Source organism: Protopterus annectens, chromosome 5.part0, assembly GCF_019279795.1.
Source record: "Protopterus annectens isolate FY-2018-M chromosome 5.part0, PAN1.0, whole genome shotgun sequence".
Taxonomy (NCBI): domain Eukaryota; kingdom Metazoa; phylum Chordata; order Ceratodontiformes; family Protopteridae; genus Protopterus; species Protopterus annectens.
The window spans coordinates 488500337-488515736 of record NC_056735.1 but is presented as its reverse complement, the minus strand read 5'-3'; the positions used below and the strand labels follow the sequence as shown (position 1 = coordinate 488515736).

Genomic DNA, 15400 nt, shown 5'->3' with positions numbered 1-15400 from the left:
TATATAAGCATCAGTTTTATGTTGTTCTGGGTCTGAAGAAGGTGGAATATTTTTACCACTGAAAGCGCTTACCATATTAAAGTTTTTAGTTGCTTTAGCATCACGTTATTCGTATTTGCTTATTTCAGCTTCCTCCTACCATTCAACTCGTTTTTCTTTTGATTTTTAGTAGTTTTTCGGTTTTCTTGGTTTTTTGTTGGATAGCTATAGAACATTATAATATTGTCTAACATGAAACTTGTCATTATTAACTTTCCAAGAACTTTATGAAAAGCGTATTTGTATACAGTGCAGTACACAATCGAAGTCCCTATTGATCTATATCTGCCCGCTGTATGTGACATTAGGATTTAAAAGAAAGTAGGAACCAATTGTCATTAAGAGATGTCCCAGTAGTGAAAGAGATACTTTGCCACTCAGGCAAAATCTCTTGTAATTTTGCATCTAAGCAATATATAACAATGCCTTTTAGCAACATTTACAACATTTCTGGCAGCATATGAATATATGGTGACAAAATAAGGTGTTCCTTGCCCTTTTAAAATACTTCACATTTCTGCACATCGATCTTTTTCTCTGTTCTCTCAAGTTTGCCTGAAATAAACACACTGTAGAGTAATGGACCCATTGCTGACCAATGTGACGATTCACTAGTTGCTTTCCTTATTCTTAACATTTTTCCACTTGCTGCAAACCTTTGTTTCCTGCCTTTTAATTATTCAGCAATCATATTCCTTACTGTTGTTTCTATTTCTCAATTCCATTACTCCTTCTAGCAGCCTCTTGTATGGGACTGAGTCAAAATCCTTGCTGAAGTCCAGATTGACTGCACTTGCTAGAGTAGTCTTGTCAAATTTTTCTGTACCTTAGTGATAAAATTTTATCAGGCTTGTCTGACAGATTCTTCTGACCATGAACATATATTGGTTGTTGTCCAGAATGCTGCTGCCCTTCAGCAAAGCAGACAGGCTTTCACTTACGATTCTTTCCACGACTTTGCACAAAATAGCTGTTAGGCTAACAGGTCTGGAGTTCCATAGAGTTTCATTAAGTTCTCCTTGTTGCACAGGGGAGTTACAGTTTCTGTCTTCTATTCCTCAGACACTTCTACAGGGCACAATCCTCTGCTGATAACCTCAGTTGGGGAACTACTAGCACACAGTCCAGAGACCTGAGGGTGCTTGGAGGTAGCCCATCTGGTCCCTGTGATCTATCCTTTCTTAAGGAAAACAGTTCCCACCCAACTTCCACCATCTCCAGTTCCCTTTCAGACTCTTCCATCTCTACCAGGACCCTCTACATTACAGTCTTTTGTCTTACCTCAAAACCTTTTCCACTGCCATCAGAACCATAACCTTGAACCAGTCTGATAGCTTGTTTCATTCCTCAGATTATCAACAGCTCCCTAAATTCGCCTTTGACCTCATTACCCAGGTCATCATACTCTACTACTTTAAATTTCTGTAGGGGCAGGAGTGACAGCTGCAGAGTTGCTATATGGTCACATAGTACATTATTTAATACTAGGTAAGTGATTTTACTTTTCTCATTTTGTAACCATCTGGAATTTGCTGAATCATTCCTGTGTCATGTCTTGTTCAGGCACTAACAGCCAAAGCTAATTTCTATTAAGGTTCAATGTAATTTAAAATAAGTACCGATGGACATACTGATCACTGAATTGCTTAGTTACTTTAGGCGGCCCTACAGATGCTCAAAATAAAACTTCTAAAGCATCAGTAGTACACAAAAAAGACAAACGGCATAATGGTGAATGCTGTTTTCCAAAGGAAATCATTGCCTCTGCAATTTCTAAGTGTGCATTGCAAGGATTCACTTGTTTGGGAGATTTGTCATTTTTTTCAAGTTGGTGTGACTGTGGAGTTGATATAAATAAATTTGTTGGGGGAGCTAAAAATTATTTATTTGCCCATTTCAATTTCAGGCATTTTTTGACATTTGGTCACACCAGTGTTTTGGAAGTCAACATTTCATAGTAGAACCTTTTTGTCCTATGGTCATGTCAACTTTCAGGAAGTTGGCATTTCAGAGTATAACTGTTATTTTAAGAGAGATCTATGAGGTTTGCAAAAATAGCCCTAAAGATGGTGAAAATGTGAATCTCTGTGTTAGAGTGAGGGTATTTTTAGTGAATGCACTGTAGTACATTAAGGTAGAATAAGGCCTGAAAATATAGAGTCAGACATGTATGCATTCAGTTTCACAGAAAGTCAGTTTGTTAGGAAAGATAAGCATGGCATGTGCAGAAAATGCAGAACTACAGAATGTTTTGTTCTTAAGGGAAACATGTACATAGCAATGGAATGCTAGATAAAAAGGCACATGCAAGACCAGGCTTGGAAACCAAGGTAACCAAGGCTAAGGAGTCATGTAAAGCATTACAGGGTTTTGGTATTATTAAAATATACTTCAGATACAGTTAGTGATGTTAGTTAGTTTGGACTGACATACAGAAAAGATTAAATATCTAGCATTTCAGAAAGAATGTTATGTGAAAGGGTCCGTACAACACAGACACTCAAGCCTGAGTGCAGAAGACAGGTCAGATAAAGACTGTTTCAGTTTATATCATTCAGGAGAATCAGAATATATGTGCAGAAGTTTTGGATATATTTAGCAGCACTGTTATTACTAACCAGCATTCCAGTATTTTATAGACTGTTATTGTTTATCAGCATTGTTAATGAAGCTACAGCATTCAGATATTGTAAACATCTAATAAAGCCTTATTAACCGAACTACAGTGTTTGAAAAATTAATTCTAAAAAGTACAAATGACTTGGCCCATAAAGAAGAGACTGGCACCTGTTTAGCACACGTTTGGGTAATTAACAGATAAAGACTTTCATTTCAGTCTCATTTCAGTTGTTTCCAGTTAATTCCAGTATACTACAGTCTCATCAATTCTTCCACTCTGGGTTATTACCTATGAAATGTACTGAAATAAATTTCATTTTCTGAACATTATTTTTTCAACATCAGATTCCTTCCACAAATTAATTTGAATACACATGTATTGGGTCTGCAGTTTGATTTTAGCTGAAAAATACTTCATCTTCCCATGTCCTCGCACTCTTATTTTCTGCCTTCTTCTACAAAGATGTTAAATGAGTGGCTAGTGTGAATTTTATGTAAACATGTACTATGTAAAACTAGACAATGCTACTGACTACCACACTTAAAAAAAGACAAGGTAGGTATCTGAATGCATATGTTAATCAAAAAAATAAGAAAAAAATTGGTGGCTCCAAAATGTTTCTTTAATATATAATGGCAGAAATACTGTTTTAATGTGGCAAAATCATCAAAGTTCACACTTTCTTTTTAAATGTTCATTTTTTTCTGGGGTACAATCCATCAGAACCTCATAGAGACTTAATTATTGTACCCCCCCCCCCCAAAAAAAAAAAGTTTGGTTTATGTGATATCCATGCGTCTTAATAATGTACATTGCACTGACAAAAAATAAATAATGGACATTTCTAGCTTAGGGAACATAAGTCATTATAATCAAAGTAAAGGCTAGAATGACATGTTATGTCAGGTGAGCAATATTTTTCCGTGAGTCATTTTGATGAAGTGGGGTGGAAATCACAAACAATAAAAGGCTATTATTAAAAACAGATAGACCACAAGAGAAGATAGAAACTTGAAAACAGGAAGAGAAAAAGAAAAAGTCAAGTAGGTTGCAAGACCAAACATGAATCAAGAGACATGACATAAAAAAACACAGTAATGCATAAAGATAGGCAGTACATAACACAGTGTTTAATAAATTCATATATGCTGATTTATCTAGAGTAAAACAGTTTTCTTTGCAGCATACCTACCTGGGCATCATCCCAACCTCCTGTCAAGTAGATATTGTAGCTCAGGAAGTCAGTTTTGTTCTTTTCTGCCATTTGAGCTTCCAAGGATAGCAGTAGGTCAGTAAACCACTCAAATGCATGTGTTTCTCTGCACAGCCAATAGAAATAGATCTGCAGTGGGGTAACAGAACCAAAAATAGCAACTTTTAATAAACAGGATGTTAAATAAACTCACACTGTCACATGACATTACATAGCTTATATATTTTCTGCAGTAATACAGTAGCCAAGATTGCAGTTCTTTTTAGACAGATGGGTATAAACTCGATAATGTGGATAGCCTACTAGTCAATGGGTTATAAATAGAGAAGACTTCAACTCATCAGTTTAAACTCACCAACTTTAAGTGTATGATCAATGTTTGCTATTGAAATGGTTACCACTTTGGTTTCTTTTAGACACTGGCAGTGATGTAATGTATTGGGCTTTTTCTCATTTCATTCAAAGGCAGTACAACTGTGCAGTTAGTATATATCAGTAAGGGAATGAGGTAGACAAAGTCCCCAGTACTGGTGATGCAAGGGGCATTGCCCCCTGCAATAATGCTTTTTGTATTTTTAATTTTTATGTTTTTCAGTGGATTAAAGCTTAAACTATATTTTTTTGTCCAGTTGAAACTTCAGGTATTTCAGACTTTGAGATGCACAGTGGACGTTGTAGAGAGGTTTCTCTTATATGTTTCCTTATTGGAGAATTGCTTGCCAATCTTATTAGGGGATACAAAAAACATTTCAGAATGCTAAGAGGTGCATATGAGATTTCTGACTTTGAGAAGTTATAACAGGATTACATACATTCAAAATTTGTCATGTAGGTGTAGTTCTATGTTAATATTATGATTTATTTCAAAACTACAGTTAAGTCACTAGTTTCATAGCCCTTCATTTGAAAAAAATAGACTCCTTTCAAGGACTTGGATTTATTTCAGTGTTTAAACATAAATGTTAGTCAATATGTTAAAGGAAGTATGTTATATTTTACATATAGCCATTTACTCTTATTCATGGGTACAAGGCAGCATACTGAATTGTGGTACGATGAAATTCATAATACTGAATATCCAGAAATGTTAAAATTTTGAAACTTTAAAATGTCAAAATCATAATATCTACTTATGCCATACATGTACGCCATACATACACATACATGTACTCCAAACATATACATACATATACTCCAACCCTATACATACATATACTCAATACCTATATATACATGTGCTCCATTCATGCACACACACGTACTCCATATGTACACATACATATACTCACTACATGTGCATACATGTAGCCCATACGTAAGCATACATTTACTCCATAAGCACGCATACATGAACTCCATCATAAAAGAAACTTGCATTTATTAGTAAGCGCTTTCGGTGTGGATCAATGCCTCACCTTCATCAAACTGAAACAAAGTGAAAATCAATTAACATTCTTTATATAGAAAAAATCTAACAGTCAATGAATTAAAACCTAAATTAGTGAACCCAGTTAATTCTTAAAAGGGAAAGCCTTCGTGCACATTCTTCAAGTAATATACTGGTAAGATACACTGTTTTTAACTTGAAGTCATGTGCAAACATGAACACATTTCCTTTACCTTGTTGAATTAGTTAAAAATAAAAAGCAGCAATACATATTAATTCAAAAAATCCATAATAGTTACCATAAATAAAAATGACATCAAGCCTTATAGCTAGTTGACTAAGCTAGCAATAGCAAAATTAATGATGAAACTAACTATAAATTAGTTAGTAAATTTAAATAAACAATATATAGTAAAAATCAATTAGTTAATTATTATGTATAAATATCTATCGCCGATGTAGTTACTAATAAATGAATATATATATATATATATATATATATATATGTGTGTATATAAATATAAACCTAATAATCTAATAAGATATAAATAAGTAATAATAATTAATAGTGAATAAATACGAATACATCATTATATATGCCATTATGTATAAATACTAGATAAAACAGTACCTGTCAAATAATCATCTCTTAAGAGCATGCAATTTCAAAACACATTTAATAGATAGATTTTCATTCAGCCCTGGTGGAATGGACGCCCCTGTTTTTATTTGCCAAATAAGCTCATCAATTTCTAGTAAAATCTGCCAAGGGCCTCCTCTAATATCATTATCTCGATGTTGTAACACTAAAAATTTAAAAATATGTCCAGGGTATTCTAAAATGTGTTTAGCCAAAGCGTTTTTAATGTCCCCCTTGTTAATGGCATAAAAATGTTCGTACATGCGCTGTTTGAGTTTCCTTTCAGTTTTGCCAATGTAATATGCATTACATTGGCAACATAAGGCTGCATAAACCACACTATTGCTATCACAATTGAATCTTGAACCAATCATGTATGTTTTGTTATTAATTATACATCTAGTCCCTTCAAATATGTGTTTGCACTGAGGGCAAGTACCACATTTGAACATACCTTTAACCCTACTATTTGGGACTCTTGTCTTTTTCTCAAGTAATGCTTTCAAGTTAAGCCCTCTCCTGTATGTAATACGTGGTTTCTCACCTAATGTTTTAATCAGTGTTAATTCTTCTCTAATGACGTTCCAGTTTTTATATATAATATCCCTGATAAATACATAATCTAGGGAAAACATCGATAAGAAGCTGGTCGTGTAAACCCTATTATTCTTGTTATCCAATGAAGATTCCATTGGCATGGGCTGTTGCTGTAACCCACTAAGTAAAGGCTGAAAGTACCCGTTTTTTCTTTTATGACAAACTTCTTGCTTTATATTATCAATCAAGGAAGCAGGGTAGCCTCTATGCATAAACATGCCTTGCAGGTTTTCACATTCAGTCTCGAACTCATCATCATCAGACACCATTCAGGCTGCCCTAACCATCTGACCTTTTATAATGGCCTTCTTTTGGTGGTAGGGGTGATTACTTGAAAAATGCAAAAAGGTATTTGAATGTGTAGTTTTCCTGTAAATCCTACTGATGTACCTACGTTTACATCTGTCATTCACTAAAAGAATGTCTAAATAGTTAATCGAAATGTCGTCAATGTTGTATGTAAACTCAAGGAAACTTGTCATGGTTGAAATGCTATGGATAAAGGTTGGAATAAGAGTTTTATCTCCTCTCCAAATGCAGAACATGTCATCCTGGTATCTTGTATACCAAGAGACATGCTGTTGGTAAAGACTATTCTGAAATAGTAACTCATTTTCCCAATATGCCATGATGGCATTGGCAAAACTACCCCCACATGGTGACCCCATTGCTACACCCGACTTCTGCAAATACAGTTTTCCCCTCAAAAACCATGAAATTGTTTGTCAAAACTATTTCCAATAAGGTTTCAATTACATATATGGTGTTCTCCTCTACTTTTTTTAGGACCAAAAAGTCCCTGATCCATTTTAGTCCAGTTTCCTGGGGGATAACTGTGTCGAGGTCTTTGATGTCTATGGTAATAAAGCATGCATCAAGTTGATAGTCTAGTCTGTTTATGGTACTTAAAAAACCCCAAGAATCTTTACATATCTGAGGCTCGCTGTCAACCAATGGTTTTAAAATAGAATCAATATATTTGGCACAACTGTGTGTGATGGATCCCCTACCATCCACTATAGGTCTAAATGGGGGACTATTAAGAGATTTGTGTATTTTAGGAGTACCAAATAAGGCGGGTGTTTTGGGTGCAATCATTGACAAGTATTGAAATAGATCCTTGTATATAGACCCCTCTAAAAACAAGTCATCCAATATTGACCTAATTTTTCTATATGCCTGATTGACTTCATTAAGGGACACTCTTTCATAAACGTTTGTGTTAAGATGTTTTTGCATTGCTTCAACGTAAATGAAATTATCCATAAACACAAGCCCTCCTCCCTTGTCGGGATTCATGACCCTGATGTTACAGTCATTAAGTAGATGGAGAAAATCCTGTTCAGAAGTGCTGAGGATGTTTTTAGTTGTTGATAAATGTTTTTTCTCAGAGCTAGCCCTTAGATCCATTTCACAAATCTTTTCAAAAAGGCATAGTCTAGGGTGAAGGGGGGGATTAAACAAACTAGGAACCCTGATAGAACTGGTTTCAGTTGAACTCGCCCCCATGAGCAAATTTAGGTTTAATTTGCGTACGAACAGTTTCAAATCAATGATTGTTTTGGCTAAATCCATCCTTTTACCAGGGACGTAAGTTAGCCCTTTAGATAGAAAATTAATCATGTCTTGCTGGATATCAAGGTTTGTATAGTTATAGATTTTAAAGTCACCTTGCGTGCTTACATGTATGGAAGGAGCAATACCATACACCTGGTTTGAAACTGTCACCTCCTTTGTTTCCTCCTGTTCCTTTGATTGTGGTTGGTCCGTCGGTTGTTCTGTTGACCAGACCGATCGGTCCGAAAACCCTGGTCACTATTGTTTTGCTCATCATTGGGGTTAACCACATGTGGTCGATCATGGTAGTTATCATTAGCATTAGTATCGTTAGTGTTGTTGTTGCGATTGATAATTCTTTCGCTACGTCTTAACCCGTTACCTTCATTGTTACTAATATTGTTGAAAGAACGAGCTTGCCCTTGGTCGTGGGTTCCATCAACCCTGTTGTTATTATGTATGTCATTTTTGTCAGGGCTACTATTAGATGGAGGCTTAGGATAAGCAATATTATTCGAATAATCGTACAAGTCTCTAGCTATTTTCCTCTTTTTAGTGGCAAGCATTTTATCCATAGTTGCCTGTATGCTTGTATATATTCTACAATAGTCATATTTGTAACGGGAAAAGTCACCATGAGTCACTATAGTATGTTCCAAAATTTCTAAATCACTCTTAAGATTATTAATTTCTTGATTATAATAATTAATAAGAGATTGTAAAAATTCCATACCTTGCCTGTCAAAAAGTTGGATCAATTCTTTAAAAAATAAAGAATCATGTATTAATCCAGCTGGATAATGCCATTGATGCAAGCCTCTGGGTATGATTTTTTTGGTAATGCACTCTTGTAAATACGAGACCTCCAGTTGGAGTTTCCTACATCTGAAACGCTTGGTGTCGAAAAGGTTAATTTGATCAGAGAAAGAACTCTCCCTCTGTTGTTCTAATGCATCCAAAGGAGCATTGTTGTCATTGCTAGTATTAAAGCTGTATTTATTGTTAAGAAAAGTACCCATAGATGGTAAAACACTTGCTTGGTTTGTTGGTAAAATTGGCGCAAGTGGTGCTGCAGGTTCAGAGTTATCTTCCGAAGTATTGGTAATTGGTGCATTGTGTTGGCTCATTGTTGCATTAATAAAACCAATGTTGTTCCGATTCCTGGTAGGTACTGCATCAAGACTTCCCCTCATTTCATTGGGTGGGTTCAGACCAAGAGCCTCGACACGTTGGGTTAAAGTTTCAACCCTTCCCAAAAGTAATTGTACTAGCGTGGTTAAGTCGCCAGCAGAATTGTTCTGACTACCGTCAATATTGCCTTCCTTTTAATTTATAGTTAGTTTCATCATTAATTTTGTTATTGCTAGCTTAGTCAACTAGCTATAAGGCTTGATATCATTTTTATTTATGGTAACTATTATGGATTTTTTGAATTAATATGTATTGCTGCTTTTTATTTTTAACTAATTCAACAAGATAAAGGAAATGTGTTCATGTTTGCACATGACTTCAAGTTAAAAACAGTATATCTTACCAGTATATTACTTGAAGAATGTGCACGAAGGCTTTCCCTTTTAAGAATTAACTGGGTTCACTAATTTAGGTTTTAATTCATTGATTGTTAGATTTTTTCTATATAAAGAATGTTAATTGATTTTCACTTTGTTTCAGTCTGATGAAGGTGAGGCATTGATCCACACCGAAAGCGCTTACTAATAAATGAAAGTTTCTTTTATTTTATTGTCAGTTTCCTGGCTCTCATTACGTTCATCCTCGCCTACTTTTCAGTAGTTTGGTTTCTTGTTTTTCGTTTGTGAGAATGAACTCCATCATACATATACATGTACTCCAAACATATACATACATGTACTCCATATCTACACTTGTATGTACTCAGTACATATATATACATGTACGCCATACATGCACATGCATGTACTCCATATGTGCACAAACATGCAGTCTAAACATACACATGTACTCTATACCTACACATACATATACTTATTACATGTGCATACATGTACTCCATACATACGCCACACCAGTATACAGTAAGTCAATGAACAATATGGTTGGCGCAGTGGTGCAGCGGTAGCATTGTCACCTCACAGCAAAAGGTTCTCCAGTTCGATTCTCGGCTGTGGTGCCTTCTGAGCAGAGTCTGCATGTCCTCCTTGCATTTGTGTGGGTTTCTTCCAGGTGCTCCTGTTTCCTCCTACGTTACAAAGACATGCATCTGGAGCATTTCTCCCTGGGCCTCCTCTGAAAATTGGCTTTGTTCCAAGTTGGACTTTCCCAGTTAACAAATGTTAAATAAAATAAATATCACTCCCCTATTAGTGAAACTCAGAAACAAACACCTAACATAGGTACTAGGGGAGGGGGCAAGTCCAGTTCTCTACACAAGCAGGGGGGGTGGGTATTTTGATTTCAGTATTTTGACATTTCTGTATAGTACATTCATTATGAAGACTTTCAGTAGATTGATTTTCAATAAAATGATGTGGACCCCTAGTCTTACAGCCCTGGCTGCAACTATACAGTATGAATAATGGACTTCTTCACTTTCCCAGTCAGTAAATATATACATTTAAAAATAATGCTCCTTCCATTTTTCCCTAGAACACAAGTTATAAAACATTAAGTTGTTGTAACAATAAAAAGCAGTGAAATGAAATGTTAGGAGTGACACTAACTCACCACTGCACTAACCACAATTCCAAGCTACCTCTATTCACACTACAGTCCGCTTGTCAGAATACTTACTACCTCACAGAAATTATACATCATAGTACAACAGTATAATGGTGGTATTATACCACATTCCAACAAAAACCCACCCACTCTAAATTTAGGAATGACTTTCAAATACATTGGACAGAATTATTAGCAGATGTGGCATAATAAATGCAATGTTTTCATGTGGTAATATACAATTTGTTATACCTTCTTCCAAATTGCTATATGGGGCTCATTTTAGAAATGAAAGCCATCTCAATGTGTGTGTTTAGACTTGAACATAAATATAATCACAGCAGTTCTGTTGACATTGATAATATGTATTTCCAGGAATGGATAAAAGTGTGCACAGTGCCTAAGGGGTTAAGGTACTGGAAATGTCTAATAGGACTAAAAGTGTATTCTGCACTATATAAAGAACTTTTACACTTATCAACAGGGATGTGAGCTCTTGGAAGTTTTGGCATGTTTTAATGAGAACTAGATGGATAGACTTGTTTTAGAAATCACACAACTTGATCTATAACTAATGGCCTGTTACTTAAAATTTACAAACATAAATTACAATAAGATCTTTGACAAAATTAATTCTATGGTTAATGATATTAAAGTAAGAAAAGAAAAGATGGACAGAGATAAGCAGGACTATGACAACAAAGTTACTTATCCCTCTCCACTTCACAAGGTTTTTTTGACCAGAATGATGTTGGAACTGCAAGTGGGGGTAATGGAGATGTTATTGAGCCTGTTGAAGTAAATGTGAACAGCACAGTGGACAGATCCCTTCATAGTTTCCACCCCTCTGGTATTCAGAGAGACTTAAAAATCATTTAAAATTGCAGTCAGGACCAGGGGTCATGGAATTGGAACCAACCGTATTAATCCAGGGGAATGAACAAGAAAGGACATGAATCCACAACAACAGAGATGTCAGTTAGTATCTTTATTGTACTATGATCATGCTGATGTTGTAATTTATAGTTATAGTGGTACAACATTTGGGTTGGAAAATGTACAACTGTTTGAGAGTGGATTTACCCTTGTCCCTGCCAAGAAACCTGTTATGTCAGATACATTAGTTGACTTGAAACTTTACATTATGCAATTAAAGTTGACATTATGGTTTAATAATAATAACAGTTCTAATAATGTTCTTGATCATGGGCTATGTAAAAAAGTTTGTTTACTCCATCTACCCACTCAACCATACCATACAGTTGTTTGATAAATTATGTATTAGTGACATAAGGAAAATATTGGCTCATAAGTGGGTTCACTATTGGTAGAATTTAACTAAGGCTCACAGGGTTCTATTGAGTAGTCTTTCTGACAGTAAGGATTTGAGGGTAATGAAATCCGATAAACTTGGTGGGGTGGTGATCATGCATCACGTGGATTATGAGAGGAAAATGTACTCCTTAGGTTAGAGCTGAAAAGCTACAATTTGTAAAAGGAAATTTGGATTTTAGGTCACAAAATATTATAAAAATATAAATCGTAGACAAACTTACCTTTTTCAGTTTTAGATGTGTGTCATTGTTACAGTATTTATACCAGACTGACTTCAGCACAGAAGCAAATGGAGTAACGCCAATCCCTGCTCCAACCAGCATTACTACTTCATAGCGAAAAACATCTTCACTTGCAGTACCAAATGGACCATCAACAGCCATTCTGAATTTAGAAAAATAAAGCATTTCTGAATATCAGCTGTTTCACTTATATCATAGAAAAATAACATTAATCAACAGATGTATGCAAATTCATAAGTCAAGTATGATAAAATAATTTAAAATAGCAGGTATGACTACTTAGCTAATATTTCATACTGAAAAGAAATCTTGCTTGACAGAAGCAAAAACTTTGTAAAAATGTTTGCAGGTGTGGGAGTCCAACATGAATCACTCAGCAAACGTAAAGACATATATTTAAACAAGTGCTACAAGATATTACAAACTTGTGTAAACTACAGATTGCTTCTTGATGAAAACTATTACATTTCAAAGAGTCATTGTCCCAAAAGTTCAGAAATTCAGTGTTTCATATCATCTTTTGCATAAAATGATAGCGGCAGAAAGACAGGATACAGAGATTACTTGGTCCCATTTACTCTGAGAATATTAAAAGGATGTTTTTGCAAACATCATAATAAAATAACTCACTTTGGTAAGCTTCAGAAATTAAAATAAAGAAATTCCACATGAATTATAATAACATAGAACAAAGTAAAAAAGGGAGACAAATGTACAGAAACTTCAATATAAACTTAATAAAAAGTACAGTCATTTTTATAAAATATACTACTATAACTGTATTTAGTAGATCTGTATGCGTAAGATATAACACAGATGATAACATTCTGATGAACAAGCTAAAAGATAAATAAATCTAAAGAAGGAGCAGATGACACTATTGTGAGACCTCAGCCTACTCAATATACCTCAGGAAGTCCCAATATCTAGCAACTAAAATGAACAGGTCCTCGACAATAAGCAAAATGAACAAAGTACAAATCATTTACAATCATGGACAGTGTGCTTTTCTGAACTATCCCTTGCTAGACCAAAACTGGGATTAAATGCATTTAGCAAACAGTCCTCTGTACTTGATTAGACTATGTGGGAAGTTAAAAGTATTGTTCTATGACATAAAAAGTTGTAAATATTATAGCAGATAAAGATTTATTGTAATTATATGTATTTGTTATGTGGGGTAGAACAAAAATCTTATAGGACCTTATTCACACTCAGCACAGAAGCGCTCAAAACACATAAAATAATATAATAATTTGTATAGTGTAGTAGTAAATATGAATATATAACATCTGAAAAAAAGAGTACCAAAACAGGAAACATAACCTAAACTTTTTGAAATGTAGTATGCACATTATATATACAGCATAATACACTTATAGCATTGAACTAATGTGTACAGTATTCCATGTTATAGAAAGTCTCTATTTGATAAAGATAACAGATACTAATATCAAACAAACTTAGCTTATGCCCAACAATTCCTGTTTTTTGGAATTTAAGTTGTACACCTTAAAGAGAAAGAAACAAATTTCTATTATTATAATCTGTTTTTACTGGTAAGAATGTTCCATGTGTTGGAAAAGTTTTAAAGTTTACATCTGAATAATTTCTGCTAGTAGGGTGAGTTTAGCAGGGAAAGGAGTAGAAGTAACTATGGAAGTTATGGGTATATATTATTCTGGAAACAAGTACGTTTGGCAATTTTCAGCAGATGCTTTTTCAGTTTGAATTGAAACATGGAGCATGTCTTACCACCTTTCAGGAAGGCAGGCAGTGATTCCCAAAGTTGGGCTGCTAACACTGAAAAGCTATGGACAACTGGAGGGTTTGAAATAAGGATGTACTGTGAATCTGGCTTTACAGCCTGCCCATGAAGAAGATTAATAAATTTAATTTAAGTAATTTATAAGGAAGGGAGCCCAGCATTAGATCTGGTCTCTGCTGGATAGGAAGCTATTTTTCTTTTAAGACCTGACAGTGGTCTTCTTGAGGTGGAAAGAGTATTATGAACAGATATATTTTGTTAGAAGTTATTTGTAGGGTGGATCATTGTTTTCTTCGAGGTAACAACAATAAGGAGGTAGCCATACTAAAGTTTTGTCAGTGGAACATATTTTCTAAATGCTACTCTACCTTCCTGGGTCAGACAATTAGACATTTTTCAGGCCCAGGACAATAATTTGTTAATTGTTGTTTTTGTCATTCCTATGTCATGTTGGAAATTTAAAATATGGCCCATCCATATCCATAGATACCCGAAGGTATTAGCAGTCTTAGACAGAATTGATTTGGATTTCCCTATTTTTTGGTGCATGTGCTATTTTTTTTCTGGGACACAAATAGTATAACTCTATTTTTTTGTAGGTGACAATAAAAGTTATATGATTATCCAGGCATCGGCGGGATGGGGTGCTTTTCTAGTAAGTTCTGGATTGTTGCACTGCAGGTGAATGATCTATAAGTAGTCAAGGCATCTTCAAAAAGCTTTTGGGAATGGTGGGGAGGCCAGATGGATGTCTGTTGATGACTACAGAGAAAAACAGAGACAGGGCTTATCAGTGAAGAAATCATTTAATTAGAGGAGCTTGTTCTGAGAGGAAATATCTTAAATTGACTTGCACATTTCTGTTAGACATATATTTTTAATCAAGCCTGCTGCTGTGTCACTAATGCCTATGGCTGAGAAGGGCAATAAAGAGTATGCAGTATTCAACCAGGTCAAATGCCCAAGTGACAATCCAGAATATACATCACATTATGTCCTGTACTATTAATAAGGTTCCTTTGTATTAAATGTTGTGGAGTCACACTAAATTCTAACAAAACAGTTATATGCATTAAAGCAGCAAGCTTATACAAACCTTTGTGATTAGCTTAAAAGTTTGCGAGTGGACATGTGCAGTCATTGCATTGTAGGGACCACCTTACGCTGATATGGCGACAGAACAATTTGTGAACTGCATTACTTGTTTTTGGCAAGACATCCATTAACAGTGAACATTACAGCTTCCTTTGCCCTTTTAGGGAGACTGTAATTCCTAGAATGGAATATCAGTGAACTGTAAAATAA

At 35.0% G+C, this 15400-nt stretch overlaps 1 protein-coding gene across 1 annotated transcript in view; it reads right to left on the bottom strand.

Annotated features, from left to right (window-relative positions):
* The window catches only part of LOC122802686 (cytochrome b-245 heavy chain), a 430240-nt gene that overhangs the window by 13117 nt on the left and 401723 nt on the right, over window positions 1–15400 (bottom strand). Inside the window, exons 10-11 of the mRNA XM_044072409.1 lie at window positions 12307–12469; window positions 3852–4001 (exon numbers count right to left, since the gene is read on the bottom strand). Of these exons, the coding sequence (XP_043928344.1) occupies window positions 3852–4001; window positions 12307–12469 (313 nt within the window). The remainder of the gene's footprint in view (window positions 1–3851; window positions 4002–12306; window positions 12470–15400) is intronic.